Consider the following 23616-nt stretch of genomic DNA (forward strand, 5'->3'; position numbering starts at 1 on the left):
AAGGGAAAAAGCTGTGAAAGGTTGAAGTAACTTCGAAAGTGAAATATCTTGAATACTACTGAGAATCAGACTTTGGACAATAGAGACTTTTCAGTCCAATTTGATATGTAGGATAATCTGAAGTAAAACGTCTTTTCACGGGCACCCTCAATTTTTTTCCTCTCCTCTATCACAAGAATGAAATTGTAAAACATTGTTTATGTTTGAATTCTAATTTTTAAAAATTTTCATGGTCAGATTTTCCAGTAGGAATAATATTTAACAAGCTGCGTTGTACTTCATGAAATAAAGTTGTCAGAAGTCGAAGTAACATGAAATATGAAATATCACGAATGTAATTAAGAATCAGACTTTGGACTTTTTAGTGCAATCGGAGAAGTAGGAAAACCTCCTGAAGTACTGAAGTCTATGAAGGGACACCATGTATAAAAATGCAACTGTTCTGATGAAGTGACCTCCAAAGCAAAGAGGAAAAGGCACTGAAGGAGGCAAAGGAACTGAATGTTTTCCTTTCTTTCTCTCTGATGTTTTATGTACAATTAAACATGATTTAACATTCTTAAGCTTAATTTTATATTTATAGAAATTAAGCGCACAGAAGATATCACAGCTTAATTATAATTTATGTGAATCGTTCAGCAGCAATTGAAACCAGAATAGAAAATTCTTTTATGTTTATTCGCAACTATTGTTAGTTGCTACACATATTCTTCATACATAAACTCCAACAATTTCGAAGCGTCGACAAATAAATCATTTCTACGAATACTTGATACCCTTGAGGATAGGCCATACCCACTTGCAGAGAGAGACAAGTCGTTCAGTGTCACACTTGGAAAATTTGCAATAACCAGATATGTATTAGGGGAGTCTATGAGGCGCTATTGCAACCATTCCTATAAAACATCGATCGTATGTTATTTCACGATATGGAGCTAAATCACCACTTAGGAACTGATTGAAAGTAAAAAAGGCCCGATGTTCCAAACGAGCTCACCTCTCAGCAAGATGAACGTCGGCTGAAAATCTTCTTTAACATTCAATTTCATACAATGTTACATGCGGTTGTGGACTGACGTCAACACGTTCTATTGATTCCAAAACCCTATTGGGGAAAAAAGTTTGACGATTCTGTATTTGGAACATCTGTGTTCTGAGGTTTAAGAAAGATGACCTTTGGTGGACAGGAAGAATTTTTTTTCCTCGGCATATAAAGGGAAAACGTTCGGAATTGAATAGGATTTACATCCACACTAAGGCCTGCATAACAAAAACATAAAATAATTTATTTGTAGAGATTAGTGACCGTTAATCGATAGTTATTCAGATATCGTGAGATGCGGTCGGGTGTGATGTAGGTTTCAGAAAAACATTTTCNCGATAAAGAAAATGTTTTTCTGAAACCTACATCACACCCGACCGCATCTCACGATATCTGAATAACTTTAATTTTAATTGATGAATTTATCGATTAGTGAAAAGAAAGCGAAATTCTCGTTAAAGTTCAAATACCTGGCATGGCTAAAACTATAGATTTGTATCCATAATTATGGTTTTATTGCGAGCAGAATATTATTTTCTAAATCTGGTCTCTTTGTACCTAGAGATCCTTCAATCCCATTAGGGGTTCATTCATATCCTTCGTTTTAAGTTACCTATTTCAAGTCAATTGAACCCTCTCAGATTGATAGTTTAAATATGGCATTTGATCTCGCATTTTATACAAGAAGAATACTAGCCAGATTAGCTTCACCTTTTCAAGGATTCAGCTTCGAAAAATTTGAACTACCATGAAATTCTACCGCCAAACAGAACAATGTTTCATCATCACGACGAAAAATTTTGGTAAGGATCGGTTTGATATGGATAATTAATTGTTCTTCCTTCCTGGCGTCCACTCTATAACGAAGGTGTCTGTTTCTAAAGTACAAAAAAAAATCGTATATTTTATTTTGCCGAAGATGTATTATTTATATTTCTTTACTCTTGTTATACCCTAAGATTTATTCAAACACATTGTCAAAACTGAAGTTACTATGCATAATAAATTCGTTTATTTCATTTGTAAAAATTAGTATACAGGTTTCCATGTTGTCTGGAGTTACAAATACCTGTTAGTTTCTTTATTTTAATGAATATACATGTTATTTTCTGGTTCTTAACATTTTCCAATCCATCTAGATGTGGTCTGATGTACATGTTTTTTCTCTAGAGAGACCTACATGGATGCATGAGATTCCGGAGAGAATTATCAAAAGCTCCTTCAATATCGAGGGACCCGCAGATTGCTATTTCCTTTACTTGTAGTGTTTCGCTCAGGTCACTAGTTAGCTGGTACAGAGTAGTTTCTGCTGATTTTCCTGTTCTGTATGCATGTTGACAGTTACGTAGTGATTTATTTATCAGCGTTGTCATTCTTATATGGTTGTCTATCAGCTTTTCAAGTGCTTTCAATAGAAAGGATGTTAGGCTGATTAATCTGTAGGATTTGGATAGTGTCGGGTCACTTTACCCTATTTTCGGTATGAACACCACCTTTGCCCTAGACCATGTATGTAGTATATAGGCTAATGCTAGGCTGTTTCTATATATACTTACCAGTTTTGGAGGAGATTTCAGTTCATGTTTACAGTTACGTCCAGACCCAGTTATTTTTATAGTTGAACTCGGTCCCAGACCACCACAATTGGATTCCAACCTGAAATTGTGGTTATTCTATTAATTTAAATAACTTTCCTCAGAATGATGTTAACATGACGTAATATCCTAGTGTAAGGTTTATGGAACCATCAGGTCACGTGTACTTCTATAACTCGTTCTTTTCCACACACAGCACCCAAGTAGTTTTCTCGAGCTTGAGTTTAAACCTTGTAGTATTTTTACTGTATCAACAAGTTAAATTCACTAATTTCGTGGTCCGCTTGACCAATTAATATAGTACATTTAATTAAGGTTTTTAGTTGAGATAAAAAAGTCAATGGCACGAGTGGGATTCGAACCCACGATCTTCGGCTAGATACGCCGCTGCTCTACCAGTTGAGCTATTCGATCCACTCGGACCAACTTGGACTCCAACTCCTATCTCAACCCCACCCTCACCATAGCTCAAGTGGTAGAGCAGTGGTGTATTAGCCTAAGGTCGTGGGTTCTAATCCCGCACGTGCCATTGACTTTTTTATCTCAACTAAAAACCTTAATTAATTGTATCAACAAGCTTTGCTATTGTAAGTGTTTACTATTTTGTTAACATTTTCCTCCTCAATTTGGCGGTTTTTCGGTTACTTTCCAATTTTTCTTCTTGTGGCTTATGTTGGATATTCCTTCACGTTCTAGCTAAGTATATGAATTTTTGATTTTTTTTTCACAATAATGTTACCAGCCCACAGCTAACTTAAGTACAGCAAATTGAACACATCACATGAGCAGCTACATGAACAACGTGTGTGGTGATTAGTGACCGTTAATCGGTGATTATTCGGAGATCGTGAGTTGTGGTCTGGTGTGACGTAGGTTTTAGAAAAAACAATTCTTTTTCGTGCCAACGTTTCGATCTTTATTGAGATCATCTTCAGTGCCTGGGGTTTACAAACATTGTTTAAATTTAATAAAATCATGTAGGATGTGGAAAAAAGTGAATTTATACAATGCAAAAAAATCAAAGTGTTTGTTTTCTGCGTAATTGTGCTATTCTTGTGTGTCGTGTTGAGAGTGCCAGTGAGATATTGCTGTTTTATGTATGCGTTGGATTTTGAAGGGGTGTAAAGATATACTTCCTTCCCCCCCCGTCAATAAAGATCGAAACGTTGGCACGATAAAGAAAATGTTTTTCTAAAACTACGTCACACCAGACCGCATCTCACGATCTCCGAATAATACATGAACTACCTTTCCACGGGTTGACAAAGGATAAAATGAAATTAGAACCTTTTGACATAGTTTCGCTTCCTAACATTGTAATAAACTGGGATCTTCTAAATTCAGTAAAATATCTCACTGGTGATAAGCGATCTTGATCGTTCTTTTTTTATCCTTTCTCAGCATGTCATGTGACGTGTGACCTTAAAAGTTTCTAGAAGTTAGTGATTCATAACGAAAAATACACTCGGCTGTCTCAACACATTAAAAAGTGTCTAGTTAAAAATTGACTATATTTATTACTTAAAAAAATGTTTCCAATTTGATTTTGAGTTTGGTATCCATTTCTCATTGATATTCCACCTAAACACCATTGTAATTCATTTTGCTGCACGCAAGGGAGCTAGTTATGTAATATCCCTCCTTTCCTAGAAGGGCCGGTAAACTTATTATTTGTTTAATCAAGGAAAACCGTCGGCCGCCTTGTTTTCACAGGGCGTGAAAAATCTATTTTATACAATGTAGACAGAGAGAGATATAGCCAGAGCTATAAACAATAGAGTTTACGAAGAGGGGGTATGACAGGAGTGACATGTTTTATGGGGAGTACCTCATGTTACATAATAGAAGCTGAATAAAAGAGCATTCCTAACGGGCATACTGCAAGAACAACTTGCTACCGACAATGAGTTGTCTCGCGAATAGCAGGTACGTACCGATTTAGTTTGATCTTTATTTAGGTTTAATTATGTTTGTTTAACAAATGATCAAAGGCATTCTTGATCTATCCATATCTGTTTTCCAACTTTTGAATCGAATTATTAAGATTTTTCTGAACAAAATGTCTCAATTTAAGAAATTTTGAGTAGTTTATGGAAACCTGTGTGTACCAAAATAAAGCATTGCACCGCAGGTTAAAAACAAAATCTTAGACCAACAATTTTATTAGATTATAGAATGAGCATTTCCCAATGATACAAAGTCCTTAAAACGAACTTTTAAAAACTGGTAGAGCACATTTTCTCTGAAAAAGAAACATAAAGTAACAGATATACAAAATTTAACGTTTTTTGCTATAAAAAAATTAACTTTTGCGTTCCTAATAAAATGAAACCAATGTCTTTAAGTACATGCAAGAATATAGTTAAAGCGAAACAGCCAGGGTGAAAATTTTATATTTTCACTCTGGTGTCTGGTGTCAAATTAGAGATTTCCAATCGGCTGGTTTAGCATTTTTTTATTTTTTATTTAGTACCAATTTGTTGGCCTTTTGGTACTTGTGATGAACGTAAGAAAGTGCTTTATACGGTGGGAGGGTAGAAAATTTTAAGACCCTTATATAATTTAAATATCTTCGGTTGGTAATATTTTCAATAAAAGAGCAGAGGGAAAAATACATTAATTTGATTTCTGATCATCAAAGGACATTTCTTACAGAGGGTAATATAGGATTTTGTCAACCCTTAACTTGGCAAAGAAAAATATTGTTCAATTTTGTATGGAATTATATTTTTTTTAATCTTGATTATAACAGTTTGCACGTAGGAAAAGTATATGTTTAAAAATTATATACATATATTTATATACATGAATAAAACTGTTCGAGCACATTATTAAATAAATTTAAAAAAATAAAAAACACCACTTGTATGATAGTTTAAAAACTATTTGCTAGCAAAAATTAATTGATTTGTTAAAGATTATTTTAAAAAATTTAAAAACTCCGCTCGTATGATAGGTTAATAACTATTTGCAAGCAAAACATTATTTAATTTGTTTAACATTATTTAAAATATTTTTTTTACATCGCTCGTGAGATAGTTTAAAAACTATTTGCAAGCAAAAAATAATTTAAAACAATTTTTTTTACATCACTCGTGTGATAGTTTAAAAACTATTTGCAAGCAAAAAATAATTTAATTTGTTAAACATTATTTAAATAAATTTTAAAAACCGCTCATATGATAGGTTAATAAATGTTTGCAAGCAAAAAATAATTTACTTTGTCAAACATTTTAAAAAAATTGTAAAAAAACTGCGTATGATAGGTTAATAAATGTTTACAAGCAAAAAAATATTTAATTTGTTAAACATTATTTAAATAAATTTTAAAAAATTCACTCCTATGATAGTTTATTTGCAAGCAAAAAATAATTTAATTTGTTAAACATTATTTAAATAAATTTTAAAAACACCGCTCATATGATAGGTTAATAAATGTTTGCAAGCAAAAAATAATTTAATTTGTCAAACATTTTAAAAAAATTTAAAAAAACTGCTCGTATGTTAGGTTAATAAATGTTTACAAGCAAAAAAATATTTAATTTGTTTAACATTATTTAAATAAATTTAAAAGAATTCACTCCTATGATAGTTCAAAAACTATTTGCAAGCAAAAATAATTTAATTTATTAAACATTATTTAAATAAATTTTAAAAACACCGCTCATATGATAGGTTAATAAATGTTTACAAGCAAAAAATAATTTAAATTGTCAAACATTATTTTAAAAAATTTAAAAATCACCGCCCTTATGATAGGTACCATCACTTCTATGATAGTTTAAAAACTATTTGCAAGCAAAAAATTATTTAATTTGTTTAACATTATTTAATTTTTTTTAAAGCACTCGTGTGATAGTTTAAAAACTTTTTGCAATCAAAAAATAATTTAATTTTTTAAACAATTTAAATAAATTTTTAAAAAACCATCACTTCTATGATAGATGAAAAACTATTTGCAAGCAAAAAATTATTTAATTTGTCAAACATTATTTTTAAAAAATTTAAAAAACTGCTCGTATGTTAGGTTAATAACTACTTGCAAGGAAAAAATTATTTAATTTGTTAAACATTATTTAAATAAATTTAAAAAATTCACTCCTATGATAGTTCAAAAACTATTTGCAAGCAAAAAATAATTTAATTTGTTAAACATTATTTAAATAAATTTTTAAAAACCGCTCATGATAGATTAATAAATGTTTGCAAGCAAAAAATAATTTAATTTGTCAAAGATTATTTTAAACAAATTTAAAAAACCCTGCTCGTATAATAGGTTAATAAATGTTTACAAACAAAAAATTATTTAATTTGTTTAACATTATTTAAATAAATTTAAAGATTCACTCCTATGATAGTTTAAAAACTATTTGCAAGCAAAAAATTATTTAATTTGTCAAACATTATTTTTAAAAAATTTAAAAAACTGCTCGTATGTTAGTTTAATAACTACTTGCAAGCAAAAAATAATTTAATTTGTCAAAGATTATTTTAAACAAATTTAAAAAACCCTGCTCGTATAATAGGTTAATAAATGTTTACAAGGAAAAAATTATTTAATTTGTTTAACATTATTTAAATAAATTTAAAAATTCACTCCTATGATAGTTTAAAAACTATTTGCAAGCAAAAAATTATTTAATTTGTTAAACATTATTTAAATAAATTTAAAAAATTCACTCCTACGATAGTTTAAAAACTATTTGCAAGCCAAAAATTATTTAATTTGTTAAACATTATTTAAATAAATTTTAAAAACACTCCTCGTATGATAGGTTATTAAATGTTTACAAGCAAACAATTATTTAATTTGTTTAATATTATTTTAAAAAATTTAAAAAAACCGCTCTATGATAGGTTAATAACTATTTGCAAGCCAAAAATAATTTAATTTGTTAAACATTATTTAAATAAATTTTAAAAAACCGCTCATATGATAGGTTAATAAATGTTTACAAGCAAAAAATAATTTAAATTGTCAAACATAATTTTAAAAATTTTAAAAAACACCGCTCGTATGATAGGTTAATAACTATTTGCAAGCAAAAAATTATTTAATTTGTTTAACATTATTTAAATTTATTTTTTTTTTAAATCGCTCGTGTGATTGTTTAAAAACGGTTTGCAACCAAAAAATAATTTTATTTGTTAAACATAATTTAAATAATTTTTTAAAAAACCATCACTTCTATGATAGTTTAAAAACTACTTGCAAGCAAACAATTATTTAATTTGCAAAACATTATTTAAATACTAAAACAAACAATACTTTTCCTTTTTTAGCGCGGTTATACAATCAAGATAACGGATGGAATTGTCTAAGATTCGTTCCTTTGAAAAACCCCTTTCTTCTCTTTCCGCCATAAACCATTTCCAAAACCCTTTGAAGCTTGTGTGAACTTCCTATCTTGAGATGGTTCACCGATTTTCATTTAAAGTGAACAAATAGAATGACAATGAAGAATGGCGCGTTTTGTTCAGAAAACACAAAAAAGTCAATTTACATATTAGCCTGGTACTAAATATATATTGTATACACTCAAAGAGAAATAAAGTATAGTAAATAAGCGACCGGATTTCGTCTTATGAAACAGATTCCCATTCTTTAATAAGAGAGGTTTGAAACTTTTCAACACTTGTTAGAGGCGGCGAACGATGTCTAACGATGTCTTTATCATGTCCCATAAATGTTATATGGCATTCATCTCAGGAGAACATGCTTGCCAATTCATTGTGGTAATCCCTAGATGCTCCATGTAATGGGTGACAACTCGAGCTACATGCAGCCGAGCGTTATCATGCACTCGAAGTTGTCCCCCAATAAACGGAGGGAATGGGACCACAGCTTCCAGACAAACGTCCTCAACGTACCTTAGTGTAGTCAAATTCTCAATAATAATCAGTTCGGTTCGGCTATGGGAGTTGATTGCATCTCATACTACAACTGACTGTCTTTGAAAACAATAACAAATGGCACATAAAGCAAAGCGTTCTCCACGTCCTCTTCCCACACGGTCCCCGTCATCTGATGCCACAAACGAAACCGGTACTTATCTGTGAAGAGAACCACCCTCCATTTTTCAAGCTTCCAATCGAGATGCTAATTTGCGAATAGTCGCCTTTCTTCCCGATGCCTATCCAGTAGTAAAGAACCTGATGAGAGACTCACTTTCTGCCTTCTGATGGCTGTTTCAGAGCTTCCCCTTACATTACGGACCGTTTGAGTTGACTAGTAAGGAAGCCGTTAAATGACGGTTTTGTAATGCGGTGAGAGCAATAAAACGATCATCCCTGGCCGTTACATCGCGGTCGACCACTACCTTCTTTTGATCGATACTTCCGGTGACCTTAAACCGCTGTAGACCACCGTGGATGGTAGATTTCGGCACGCCCAGGATTTGGGCTATGTAACAGAAGCTAAAACCTCGCTTTTAAGTTTAAAAAAATTAATAATTTTTACTAAAAATTTATTGTTTCATCAAAGAAAACAGTTTTAAAAACCAATCAACTCACTCGACAAGTTGGCTCTGGAAAGGATGAAAATGAACTGATTTTCTTGATTTTTAATCTAAAGTTTGTAAATTAGTACCACTCTATAGGCATAAACAATCAGTTATTAATGTTCTGTGTATGTTTTAAGTCAACTCTTAATCTTTATACTTAGTTATGGAAAACAAATAAATACAAGTCTCCAGTTTTTTATCCTTGACTGTATTTTAATCATGATAAAATCAATTGTTAGGTTGTATTGAATTAACATCTTTGGATGTGTTTGTGAACCATTTTTATGACGATGATTCTGCAAGCATAATCAACATGGTTCCCTCCATCAATCAAAATATTAATTAAACACTCCAGGAAACCGCCTTTCTAACAAGAACACATTTTTAACTTCTTTTATCTTTGTGTACTTAGATGAGTCTTAGTTTTTATTGCTGTTTTCAAAAGAAAAAAACATTTTACATAAAGGTTCTCTATTGTTCTCTAATGCAAGATGACCTGAATAATGTGGATAGGAAAACATATGTATTTTTTAAATTATTATCGTTCAATAAACATAATTGATTATAAACGCCTATAATCTTGCAGAACCTCCTCTGGCCAGTTTGTCTGCATTCTCGTAGTCCTATCCACTGAGTTTGACCCTGTCTAACTATAGCTATGTGTTTTACAGTTTCTGGTGGAGTACTTCAATCATGAGTTTACTGTGTCTGGCGCCTCAGGAATTCGTCCACTTTTTTTTTTGAAAATACATTCTTAGATATGTTTTGATTCTATTATCTATGTTTGATCTTGTTATCCCAAGTATGGGTTCTCGGCCTATACAGGGTGTCCCGTGAAAAGACGTCAATAGTTAAGGAGGTTATTCTATATCATTCAATTAATTAAGGTTTTAAGTTGAGATAAAAAGTCAGTGTCACGAGCGGTCGTGGGTTCGAATCCCGCTCGTGACACTGACTTTTTATCTCAACTAAAACCTTAATTAATTAAATGATATTAATTGGTCAAGCGAAAAATAGAGAAGTTATTCTATAGAAATGATAAATGATGGAGTGAGTGTGGTGTTCAATCCTTTTTAAAAAGATAGTTCCTACTCACAGTAAGTTGTTTTGCAACGATCCGGATCCACGTCTCTGATGATGAGCTAAAAGGCTCGAAATCCGGATGTTGCAAAACAACTTACTGTGAGTAGGAACTATCTTTTTAAAAAAGATTGAGTTATTCTATATGTCAAATGGGACCAAAAAGTCCCTTTTGTTCGTAGTCTGATTCTCGATTGTATTCGAGAAGTTCCACTATTCGTGTAACTTCAACATTGCTCAAATTAAATTCACTAATTTCGTGGTCCACTTGACCAATTAATACTATACAATTAATTAAGGTTTTTAGTTGAGATGAAAAAAAGTTAATGGCACGAGAGGGATTCGAACCCACGACCTTCGGCTTGATACGCCGTTCGAATCCCTCTCGTGCCATTAACTTTTTTTCATCTCAACTAAAAACCTTAATTAATTGCTCAAATTTTTCCCATAAAGCCCACGTATCACATAACATGTTAATACTACTGTAAAATTTATTTTACTATTGCTAACCCTAATTAACCTGACCCGTCCCTAACTTAACCCTACTTGTGAAAATATCCAAGTTAAAAAGTTGTTAGTTGTTGGTATAAGAGAGCTTAGAAAACGCTATATTCTTTTTTTTTCTTTTTAATTGTAGCCTTAAGAAAACAAAATACAAACTCATTTAGAAGATAAACTTTTACGAGTTTCCAAAGTTCTTGTTTAAAATTATTCGGAGATCGTGACGGTCAGGTGTGACGTAGGTTTCAGAAAACCATTTTCTTTATCGTGCCAACGTTTCGATATTTATTGAGATCATCTTCAGAGCTCAAAGCGGCACTCTCTACAGGACACGCAAGAATGGCACAATTACACAGAAGACAAACACTTTGAGCTCTGAAGATGATCTCAATAAAAATCGAAACGTTGGCACGATAAAGAAAATGGTTTTCTAAAATCTACGTCACACCAGACCGCATCTCACGCTCTCCGAATAATCATTAACTAACAGTCACTAAACATCACACAGTTCTTGTTTAAAGTTTAAGAAAGGAGCGACGGTGGCTGCAACGGCACAGGGGGGCTCATCAAGTAAAGTAAAAGGTCAAACATGTCAAATGGGACATAAAAAGCCCTAAAAACTATCGTTCATAGCCTGATTCTCAGTTGTATTCCAGATATTTCACTTTTAATTTTATTTTAAGCTTTCACAAATTTTTCCCATAAAGCCCCCATATCTCATAAAATATTAACACTCCTGTACATTTAATTACGTCTTTGGAAAGTCCATTAAAAACTGTATAAGATGCATTTATGTTTTGTTGTAACCTTAAATCAAAAAAGTACAAAATTAATTGAAACAAGAATTTTACGATATCCAAAATTCTGGTTTCAAGTGTAAGTAAGATTTTCTTGATTCTGTAAATACTGACAGATACGGTGTTTACGGAAAAGTTCTCTTAACTAATGAGCTTTAAACACATGTATTTAATTTCTCAGAGGTCATTCATCACCAATATAAAACTTACGTTGAATTGTTAAAAATTTGATTTTTTTGCTTACAACAGGTTTATAAAAATTAGACATTAAGATATTGAAACTTCTATTAACATATAATGAAACTTATACAAACTAATGGGCCAGTTCAATAGCCAGCCATTAGATTTAACCCCGGAGTCCAGATGACAGTTGAAGTTCCATCTTCCGAAATAAATCTCTATGGGCTGAGAATATCAGCCTTGCGAAAACTTGCACCACAATCTTCGTGAAAACAAGACGGAACATGCAAAAAATCCCTTACAATTTAATTCGCCTGATTGAAGTTTTGAATAGACCAAGAAGCCTTCGTGTGATTTTCATTTTGCAAAGTATCCAAAGAACATGAAGGTACGTTGAAACGCCTCTCAACTGTTCACTCACGTACTTGTTTTCACCAAATAAACAGCCCTTGTTTTCTGGTAGGACGACTAATTTTTGAAAGTTTCATTATCGCCGGTGACAATATTAAATTAATTTGAGAGTGGAATTTGAATAAATTGACTACCTTGCTTGACCTTAAGGTTTTTAGTTATCGGTATATAATAATATATTTTTAATTTTTTGAAGGTGTCCGATTTTGTGGAACTCCATAATAAGTCTATGGGCAGAAAACACAGTGTCTTTTCCACAATATACTTTTATTTCGTCAGTGACTTTTTTTTATATAAAGTGGTTTAACGTATATAAAAAGTTATTCAGAAATCGTGAGATGCGGTCTGGTGTGATGTAGGTTTCAGAAAAACATTTTCTTTGTCGTGCCAACGTTTCGATCTTTATTGAGATCATCTTCAGTCGTGTTGTGTATAAGCATAAAACAGCAATATCTCACTGGCACTCTCAAAATCTCAACACGACACGCAAGAATGGCACAATTACACAGAAGACAAACACTTTGAATGAGTAGAAATACTTTGATTGAATATAAAAAATATATTTTCCATTGTATAAATTCACTTTTCCACATCGTAAATGTATTTGTTAAATGTAAACAAGTTTGTAAATCCCAGGCCCTGAAGATGATCTCAATAAAGACCGAAACGTTGGCACGATAAAGAAAATGTTTTTCCGAAACCTACATCACACCAGACCGCATCTCACGATTTCTGAATAATTATCGATTATCGGTCACTAATCACCACACACGTATATAAAAAGAATATGGTCTGTATTAGATCGAAACGCGTTTGACGAAATAAATACCTTTTGTGGAAAAGACAATTTATTTTCTACCCATCGTCTTAATATATTTTTAATAAAAAAATTTTAGATATCACAACATAATATTATGCTTCCTGTAGATGAACTAGAAATCATGGATTGTACTAGGTCTTTCAAAAATAGATTTCAGATATTGACGAAATCAGTGCTAAAATGCTAAAATAGTTAGGGAAACGGTGGCATATGTTGTCACTTTGTTGACTTTCATTTTTTGTAATATGAGTATTAATTACCACGAGGGATTTTCCAAAAGATCGAAAAAGTGGAGTTGTAATACCGGTTCATAAAATGGGGAACTTATCAGATTACTTAAATCAAAAATTACAGACTCATACTTTCAATATTTTGTAAAATTTTTGCAAAACCTATAAAACAAGGTTATTACGATTTTTTTCCAGAAATTTTGGCTTTCAGAAATCAAAAAGCCCAGAGGATGCACCTGTCAATTTTTTGGCCATGATCAATAATGGTTTGAGTAATGGTATGAAGTGTGTGGTGATTAGTGACCGTTAGTCGATGATTATTCAGAAATCGTGAGATGCGGTCTGGTATAAAGGTTACTTTTTTTCTTCCTAAATATTACAAAAGCTTTTAATACCCTAGATCTTGAAATTTTAATCCAAAAGTAGGATGAAAAATCCAAAATTTAATCCAAAAGTAGGAATACAGGGTGTTGCATTGAAATGGTTTAAGTCGCATCTTTCTGAGTGCAATCGATGTGTACATATTGGAAGTAGCCTGCTCATGCATATAAAGATAGACAATGGTGTTCCACAAGATTCCATGTTAGGTCCTTTTCTCTTTCTAGTGTATGTGATTGACATTTTGTGTACTAAAAATTTAAAAGGAGCATTGACTGCCTACGCATATATTTCTTCTCAGTACTCAGGAAGATCTTGGAAGGATATAGAATGACAGATGCATCATGGTACATAAGACTTATTGGTGAATGGTTTGTTTATAATCGACTATCACTTAGTAGTAAATCAAAGTTGATGTACTTTAATCTCCGAAATTCAATTAATACTGGCTTAAACATTAACTTCTACTGTCTCCAATGCCATGATAAACCCCGATGTGATAGATGTTTTAATGTGGATCAAGTCCATGAAATAAAATATTTAGGCCTGATAATAGACGACCATTTAAAATTGGACTCTCATTTAGTACAAAAGTGACTTCAACATGGTTTAAGGTATATTTATTTTCTACATAAGAAATTGTAACACCTCCCTTCTACTTAAATTATATTATGCCCTCATAAAATCACAAATTCAATATGCCTTGGTATGCTGGGGAGTGCATATGAAAAAAAAGCAATAACAATCATACAGAAAAAAAATTATTTGTGCAATGCTTTAATGTTTTTTAAATACAATTTGGAACCTTCCCTGCCACTCTTCCTCAGATACCACATTTTGGCTATACCATACCTTTTATCTTTTGCAAACCATGAGGCAGTTTTTTAACAGAGGTGGAAATTATATCGACAAATATAAAATTTAAAAAAATATGATATGAGATGTTCTGTAAATAGTGTATTGCCCCAACCAAAATTAACAGTTAAGTTGAATTGTTTTCTGTATGTAGGACTTAAGTGGTTCCATTTGGTCCCTAATGAGATCAAATGTGAAGTAAATCTCAAAACATGTTCTAAAAAAGTCAACTTTGGCTATTTGAATATGTGGCTAAAAACAAAGACAACAAGAGAAAGTCCAATTTTAAATGGTCGTCTATTATCAGGCCTAAATATTTTATTTCATGAACTTGATCCAATATTAGTACTTACTATTTATTACGTGTAAAAAGGAAAATAGTCTTACAAGTTGTAACTAATTTTTTTTCTTCTCTCCACGTTTAATAATATTTTCCCCTCACCCCTTTTTTACCATTGTATTGCTGGCTCTTAAATAGGATCAACCTCAAGGGTGCCTATAGCACCAACTTTTGTTATATAAATGTGCATAGTTTTCTTTTGTCCTTGGAAATTTGTAGCAATTTTACATTTTTTTCTGTATTATGTAATAGCCTAATAAAGTGGGTGAAAAAATATTCTCTTTCAACATGTTTACAACAGAATTTTGAACAACAACATAGTCATAAAAATTTTTTGCAAAAACATTGAGTTGACATAATATTTATGGACAAAACAGCTATTCAATAAATTATATTGTTCTATGCAGTTTCTAAAAGCACCCACTCCAAAAGATGAAGCCATAAGCCTCTCCAATATCTACGTATAAATTCTTGACCAAAGACTACGGTGGAGAAGTCATTTACGCAACATAATTCATAATGCTAAAAAGTCAGATAATATTCCCTGAACTTGGTCATCTGACTATACATATATATCATATATATATATTNTCGTTACAAATTAGTTTTAGTAGGTTGGAAGGAAAATAAACAAAACCAATATTATTAAAACATTCAAACACAATGTAAAAATTTAAAAAAAAATTCTTCACACATTCATTTGATTAAGGTTTAAGAGTATTTTTTTCATCCGATCATCGTTTTACGATAGACTACTGTGTTGCAGCAAATGGAGGTCTGTTCGAACAATTATTATAGTGATTTTGAACATTTTTGATCTGCTAACAAAGGAAATTGTTACATTTATTTAATTTTTTTACTTTACCAGAAAAAAATACTCTTAAATCTTAATCAAATTAATTTGTGAAGTATTTTTTTTTTAATTTTTACATTGTGTTTAAATAATGTTTTAATAATATTGGTTTTGTTTATTTTCCTTCCAACCTACTAAACTAATTTGTAACGAATGGTGCGTCGAAAAGTGACTCGCCTATTTTTTGGTATGAGACTGGTATGACTAACAAAATAAAATGTGCCGAGTCACAATTAGACGCACCAACGTTGATTTTCCTATGGTGCACCGAAAATTGACTCACTTTCTTTTATTAACGTATTAATCAAAGGAAATAAGCCTCGTCAGATTTAAACGCACCCACGTTGATTTTCCAATGGTGCGTCAAAAAATGACTCACCCTGTATATATATATTATGCAGGGTGGGCAACCAAGACCCAAGGGGTTAAATGCCTGGGTAGACTCGTACCCCATCCCTAAAAGGTCCAGGACTTGGTCGGCTCACGTGTCCTGCATAAACCTCTTGGACCTGTTCACAAACCCCAAGAGTTTGGACCATTTAATCTCGGGGAGTGATTTGGTGATGTCCTCTCCTTCAAAAGTTTCAAATCTAGACCTAGCGTACCTATCACACTCTGCGAGGTCGTGCCTTGCCGTTTCTTCTTTTATTTCGCAAAAACGGCAAAAGGGGTCTGGTAGAATACCCATTATGAAGAGGTGTCTTCTCAGTGGACAGTGGCCCATCAAAATACCTATCAGCCTCCTAATTCCCTTCCTTGAGTTAGAGAATAGCCATTTCGATTCTACTGGTTTGATCTCCTTAACAAACTCTACACACTGTCAAATCAGATACACATTGTTCTATGTACCAAACAAGACTCCTTGAACTGCTTCCAATGAACTTCCAAGATGAAGTCCATGCAATTCAACTCTGTGCACATGATTTGATAAAGAAAAAATGAAAGATGTATGGATCTATGTATTTTTGGACAGTCAGGCAATATAGAGGTACTAAATGTGTACGCTTTTATCTTCAAACTAGTCTGGGAATGCCTAGATTGCCCTAGAAAAGCACACCTATGTTCTGGAATATGAAGGTATAGATGGAAACGAACAGCCTGACCAACCAGACATAAACGGGCAGCCTCTCACTGTTAAGAGGGCATTGGCCAATGTAGCAGCCTATAATTTTCCTCAAATCCTGCATGCTTAGTGAGAGGAGTTCAGATTTGTAAATCTTAGCTCGCCTCCATACTTAGTCATCCAGTGCTTGAGTTTTTTCTTTCCAAAGCCATTTTTCCAGCTCCAACTTTACACACTCTCTGGTGTGCCTAGTTTGGTTCTCAAAGGTGAAAGGCTGCCCCTTCTTTGTCCAGTTGGTCAGCCTGTTCATTTCCATAAGATGAGCAAAGCAGAGACAGAAACATGCTGACTGTCAAAAGAAACCAGAGTAAAAAACAAAACAAACTACACAAACTTTGTGAATGTGAGGCAGTAGTCCGTATATGGCATAGCCAACCATTAAGGCAATTTTCACACAAACAGAAATTCATGAAAAAGTAAAGAAAATGCTAAGTTTTACAGGGAAAGTACTTTCCACAGTACGGTCATAACCATGGCTATGGCCATGATCTATAGGTGTCAGTGTATATAAGGTTGAAATCCTTCCCCCACCCCAAAAAAGTAGTTCTTGCTTGTATTTAATTTAGTGGTGTTTTTAATATTCAATGATATTGATTGGTATTTTTTTTTTTGTAAGGTTATAGTTTATTGTTTGTATTGTATTTGTTTGTGTATGTACATGATAATTTATTGTTTAAAGTTTTATTAATGTATACATTTTTTTTTTAAATTTTGCCATAGAAAAAATGATGAAAATGAAGAGTGCCCATTGGGCGAGCAGGATGGGATGCTGTATGCTGATTACTTACAACTTAACAAAATCTTAACAGCTCAACGAATGCTGAGCACAGAACACAATGCTACAGTTCATGACGAACATTTGTTCATTATTACGCATCAAGGTAAAAGATTTATATTTGTAATTAATTGTACATAACTGTATATTTTCCTATGTTTACTTTGAATTACAAATACAATATAATTTTGTTTTTCTTTTATACAAATGTACATGTTTTTCTGCTAAGCTTATGAGCTGTGGTTCAAGCAGATAATTCATGAACTCGACTCAATCAGAGTGATATTCAATAAACCTGAGGTATTTAAAAGTAATTTTAATTAACACAAAACAATTTAAAAATTTAAGTCAGTGTATTTATTAGGGACTAGAAGAATCTGAAACGCTTGAAATATTGAAGAGGTTAAGCAGAATAGTGCTGATATTAAAGGTAAATATGAAAATTATATCAACAGATCCTGTATTTTGGTCATTATTTTGTTTTACTGGTCTTCTTTCATTAGATATTTCATTAGTTTCTCTGAATGAAAAGGTAAATATATTATAAATAATAGTCTATAATGTTAGGACCTGAACTCTTCTGTGGCATAGGAATCCACACTATTAACGAATATCTCAGAGGACAAAAAGAAAATGAGGGAACTTTGGAATTCACTCATTGGACATAGACAATTTAAGAATCTTCTAACCAATTTTGGTAGGAAAAAAATCATAGAATGTGTCAAAGGAAGCAGGAACGGACTGCGAATCCTAATTGGATTCTTAACAGGACACTGCAAGCTAAATGGACACTTAAAGAAGATTGGAATAATCCAAGACGGCACATGCAGATTCTGCAAAGAGGCAGAGGAGACACCAACACATTTATTAACAAACTGCGGAGCTACACTAGCCCGCAGGAGGAAATGTTTCGGGATGTATAATGTGACCTTAGACGAGCTTCAACCACTGAAACCGGGCCTATTAATCAAGTTTCTTGACGAAATAGGACTCACCGATGTGCTTTAGGCAGAGCACGGGGGATGCAATAGCTCTTAAAGGGTGCAGTATACCATACCCTGAAATTACATCTACATCTAGTCTATAACGTAATTTTCAATAACCATCAAATTGGACAAAACATGGCCCTTCGAATTATTGGCAGCTACCTGAAATAGACAAGAATTGTCTTAATGATATGCATACCACTCTAAAGGTTCCTAGCATTCTAGCAATTCCACATTTATGTACAGTACAACTCAAAATTTTATTAATCAGTGTCATCTTGGTCAAATTGAATATATAAAAAGCATATGTAACTATACCAAATATACCCTTCCTTACAAATAGAATCAAAGATATAAATAGGTAATTTTTATATTTAAATTATTGTATTTACTGATCACTGATTGTAAATACTATACATGTGTACAGAGTTGTGCCGATCACTTCTCGCAGTCACGAGCAATTTCAGATTTTGTAAATTGCAATAAATTACCATTAGGCCTCAAGAATCACCCATCCCTGTTGTTGGCAGTCCAGGTAAGATATTGGTACTATCCACCCAGTCTGTTAGGCTTCAGGGGCTACCACTGCTAGGACATTTCAGCCCCCAAGAAAATCAATTCCTAAAACCAAAGCCATTCACACTCATTCATTCTTAAATACATTCTTTCCTATTTATATCCCATTATATATCATTCACTCACGGTGGTGGAGTACTTGATATCCCACCATCATCCTTTACACCTATTATATATCTAAGAAGAAGAAGAAAAATAACTTTATTCTGGGATTAGTGTCCCCTAAGAATAATTTACATGAAATAAATAAAGGAAGTTCCTTCTATGAAGTTAAAAGTAAAAAAAAAAAAAAAAAATGTTAACGTGAGGTCTCCGCTTGGAGGGAGAGGAGGTGATTATACAGGTGGGATTTAAAGAAGGGAAAGGAGGCAGAGTGACGAATAGAAAGGGGAAGGGAGTTCCAGAGTTTAGGGGCTCGGATCAGAAAGAATTTTTCGAAGGTATAGATTGTATGTTGCGGAAGGATAAAGTCGATTGAGGATGAGCGGGTCTTACGAGTGTGATGTGAGGAGTTGAATTGGAGGGATTGGATGATGTAAGGAGGGCGAGGTCGTGTGGATGGACTGGAAAAGAAAGCAACCTAGGAAATACTGTGCACGGAAGAAGGGGAATAGCCAGGAAAGTTGGGAATACAACCCCGACACCGGGATCCCCGTGGGGTGCCGTATACAAATCTTATGCAACAATTCATAATGCGCTTCAATTGCACATTCTCCCCCTCCGAGAGACCACCGTATGCCAAACAGCTATAATCGAAGAAGGGAAGTATAAGGGAAGATACAAGGAGTTTGCGGGTGGAAAAAGGTAAGAGAAGCCAGGACCGACGAAACAGGCTGAGGGAGGCAATGGAATGGCGGGAAATTTGGGAAATGTGAGAATGCCAGGAAAGGTTTTGGTCAAAGACTACTCCTAGGTTTTTAACCGAAGAGCAGAAGGGGATGGGATGGTTATTTAGCATGAGAGGTGGGATGCTGGGGAGGGAATTGAGGAGTTGCCTGGACCCGATAATTATGGCGGTGGATTTGGACGGATTGAGGACTAGGGAATTTTTATGGGCCCATTCGTTGATGGAGTTTAGGTCTTTTTGGATCTTGAGAGTGGCCGAGTGAAGATCGGAAGGGTGGAAGGATATGTATATTTGGGAGTCATCGGCATATAGGTGATAGTTACAGGACTGGATGGAGTCGGGCAGATCATTGATATAAATGGAAAAAAGGATAGGAGAGATGCTAGAGCCTTGGGGCACCCCAGATTTTAGAGGGAGGAAGGAGGAGGTAAGGCCATTGGGAAGGGAGACAGCTTGGTGGCGATTGGTAAGGTAGGAGTGGAACCAACGGATGGTGCTGGCGGAGAGGAAAAAGATTCGAGTTTAGAGAGGAGAGAAGAGTGAGGGACAGAATTGAAGGCTTTGGAAAAATTAAGAAGGAAAAGTGTAGTAACTTTCCGTTGGTCCATTGCTAAGTGGAGGTCACTGGTAATTTTTAGTAGTGCTGATTGGGTGGAGTAACCTTGGCGGAAACCAGATTGGAGGGGGTTGAGAAGATGGGACTGTTCAAGGTGCCTGGAGACTGGAGACTATCTAACCTAATTGCAGGGAGGGCTACTCAATATTCTGCCATCGGTCTTCTCACACTATGCATTCATGCCAATAAATACATTCACTCTCAACACACTAGGGGCACAAACTATCAGTATTATATTCAATAAACCAACCTTGCTTCTTCCAAGAATTGGGACAATGGACCTAGATACTCACTGCTGTGCTCGAGCATAATTCTCATATCAGGTGGCACTATTTCATGCTCTCTATATGGAGCCAAGGAATTGCACCCTTCAACTAGGTAGGACACCTCAAGCAACCTCTCTGTACATGCTGGATATATACACACTTTAGCCCAAAAGTAAGTGTCCATGTATGAACCTCACATGGCGTATTCTTAATCAGGTGAGGATGACCCCTAATCTAGATCCTAGAGTCAGATCCAGGGCCAAGTATCGACAGTGCTCTTGATACCTGACAGCCTCTCTACCAATTTGGCCCACCGATGCTATGAGCCTCTTTTAATAATGTTTTCATTGCATTTTTACCATCCATCTGGCTGGATCACAGTGGTTCAGTCCTTAGGATAGGACGTCCCAGCCTAAGCCACCTCATCCACCTTTTCATTCCCCTCCAGACCTGTGACCAGGTACCCAGACAAACAACCACAATTTTGCCAAGACTCTCCAGTTCATGGTATTTCTCCAATAAGAGCACAATGAGAGGGTTGATGGATAACCTGTCACAAACAGCATAATTATTATATTTATTTATTTAAATCTCACGTTTCTAGGTATATTATATTCTGCACAAATTTTAATTTTCTTATGTTCAGAGGTTTTAAAAAATATTTTTCCTCAGAAAACTCAAGCCTACATTTGTTCTTATAATTACTATAAAAGCTTTATTGTCCGTCAAGAGATAAAGATTCTGTCAAAATTTAAAATGTAAATACTGGACAAATAAAACTGATTAAAAAAACCTTGTTTTTTGGCCAAGTGGTTAGAGCATCTTTCTCATATTGCCCAAGCTAGCAGTTCTGAGTTGAATCCAAGCTTTTTAATTAAAATTAATATGAAAAATGTATTGTTAAGTGGTTCCCCCTCATCCACGGCACCCAATGAGTAAAAATTAAGCTCTCCTGTATGACAGGAACTACTTTATCATTATTTTTACAGCATTCTACTCACTTATAATAAATTGTTTATTAGAATAGTTGTTTTAAACAAAGTATAGTTTTAAAAAAGTGGATAATCATTTTACAAAGCCCTGTACTTTGTTTTAGCTTTTAGTGGACCAAGTAATGATCCTGGAAACAATGACACCTCTAGATTTCATGGAGTTTCGAGAGTATTTATGCCCTGCATCAGGTTTTCAAAGTGTTCAATTTCGATTGATTGAAAATAAATTAGGGATGAAACAAGTATACTACCAAAATACATCTTACTTATTTATTACCAAAAGTCAACATTTTTTTTTCTTTCAGGAAAACAGAGTCCGATTCAATCAAAGTTATCATAGTGTGTTTGGTAGGGATGAAGTTGCCCTTGCAGACATTGCCCAATCAGAAAAAGAACCATCTTTAGCACAATTAGTCGAAAGGTGGCTTGAGAGGACTCCTGGTCTTGAAACTGATGGCTTCAATTTTTGGGGAAAATATAAGCAAAATGTAGAGGTTCTCTTAAAATCCTACTACACCTCTGCGACGGTATTGAAGGAGAATGAATTATCATACTATTTAGCACAACTATAGGGATTTGTTTTACTAAATTGTAGGCATCGCAAACTGAATCTGAAAAAAGTTTTAAACTAGCTGATTATGAAAAAAAGAAAGCTACCTTTGACTCTGTTCTAAATCCAAACATTCATGCTGCGCTTATAAACAGAGGGGAAAGGCGATTTACACACAAAGCTTTACAGGGCGCTATTATGATTACATTTTACAGGGATGAACCTCGGTTTTCTCAGCCTCATCAACTTTTGACATTGTTGATGGACATTGATTCATTAGTCACAAAGTGGAGATGTAAGTTCATTTTAATTATATTATTGTATTCACTATAAACAATGAAACAAACCAAAAACTAAATTGCAGATAATCATGTGTTGATGGTTCAAAGAATGATAGGATCACAAAATTTAGGAACAGGAGGATCATCAGGTTATCAATACCTTCGCTCAACATTAAGGTATTGATAAAAATGTAAATATTAGGTTTTTTTATTATAATTTGCTTAATTTGATTTCAGTGATCGCTACAAAGTCTTTCTGGATTTATTTAATCTGTCAACATTTTTGCTCCCTCGTCAATATATTCCTCCATTGACTAGTTCTATGAGAAATAAATTGAACGTATACTGCGGGATTTCCACTGAAGAAAACAACCCTAAGAAATGACAAATGAATTTTTTTCTATACACTGTGCAAATATACTTATGTACAGAAATGAATACAATTATCCAAGTTCAAAAATTAATAATTGAAAGTTTCACACTTTGTAATTTTCTTTAAATATGTATTTTGGCATTTAATTTAACATTAACAACAACAAAAAATCAAATTTCTTTACTATGTTCATATTAACAAATTATTTGTTTTATATCATTGTACAATAAAAAGCTAATTATGTAATATACGTAATTGTAAACAAATTATAAAACAAAATATATGGTATATGTATGTTGTATAGCACAATTTTTAAAAAAATGTTTTATAGAAAATATTTATCCACTTTTCTAATTCCTACAGTGCATGTAGATGTAATATACGATTATACTATACAGGTGTCCTTTTACATGGCCATTTCTCTTGAACCATATCTATACAAATAATTAAGGTTTTTAGTTGAGATAAAAAAAGTCAGTCATGAGCGGGATTCGAACCCACGACCATCGAAAAAGATACGCCGCTACTCTACCACTTGAGCTATCGTGGACTTCCATCCACTCGGACACTAACTTCCCATCTCGACCCCACCTTTTGAATTTGCCCTCCTTTTTGCCATTTTTCAAATGTCGTGTAATCTATTTGA

At 33.5% G+C, this 23616-nt stretch overlaps 1 protein-coding gene and 1 long non-coding RNA gene across 2 annotated transcripts; one reads left to right on the plus strand and one right to left on the minus strand.

Moving 5' to 3' along the window:
• Positions 1 to 2093: 2093 nt before the first annotated feature.
• LOC112126983 lies at positions 2094 to 4361 on the minus strand. Its single transcript, XR_002910332.1, has 3 exons — positions 3925 to 4361; positions 2599 to 2698; positions 2094 to 2542 (listed from the first exon to the last, which is right to left on the minus strand). It is a non-coding gene; the product is annotated as an uncharacterized LOC112126983 (long non-coding RNA).
• A 94-nt stretch (positions 4362 to 4455) lies between these two features.
• Positions 4456 to 23258, plus strand: LOC106665374 (tryptophan 2,3-dioxygenase). The gene is made up of 9 exons (XM_014391758.2): positions 4456 to 4563; positions 17429 to 17589; positions 17713 to 17783; positions 17848 to 17913; positions 21871 to 22008; positions 22072 to 22293; positions 22362 to 22611; positions 22681 to 22774; positions 22835 to 23258. Exons 1-9 carry the CDS (start codon positions 4541 to 4543, stop codon positions 22980 to 22982), a joined length of 1173 nt encoding a protein of 390 aa, XP_014247244.1. The 5' UTR covers positions 4456 to 4540; the 3' UTR covers positions 22983 to 23258.
• The last annotated feature ends 358 nt before the right edge of the window (positions 23259 to 23616 follow it).

This window comes from Cimex lectularius, unplaced genomic scaffold, assembly GCF_000648675.2.
Source record: "Cimex lectularius strain Harlan isolate CLEC.00 unplaced genomic scaffold, Clec_2.1 scaffold158, whole genome shotgun sequence".
NCBI classification, from domain to species: domain Eukaryota; kingdom Metazoa; phylum Arthropoda; class Insecta; order Hemiptera; family Cimicidae; genus Cimex; species Cimex lectularius.

Excerpts from the sequence above, each read along its gene's own strand:
- LOC106665374 (XM_014391758.2), top strand. The coding sequence starts at position 4,541 with ATGAGTTGTCTCGCGAATAGCAG. Across the intron at positions 17,590-17,712 it reads GTTCATTATTACGCATCAAG|CTTATGAGCTGTGGTTCAAG; the intron begins GTAAAAGATTTA and ends TTTTCTGCTAAG. Across the intron at positions 22,775-22,834 it reads TACCTTCGCTCAACATTAAG|TGATCGCTACAAAGTCTTTC; the intron begins GTATTGATAAAA and ends ATTTGATTTCAG.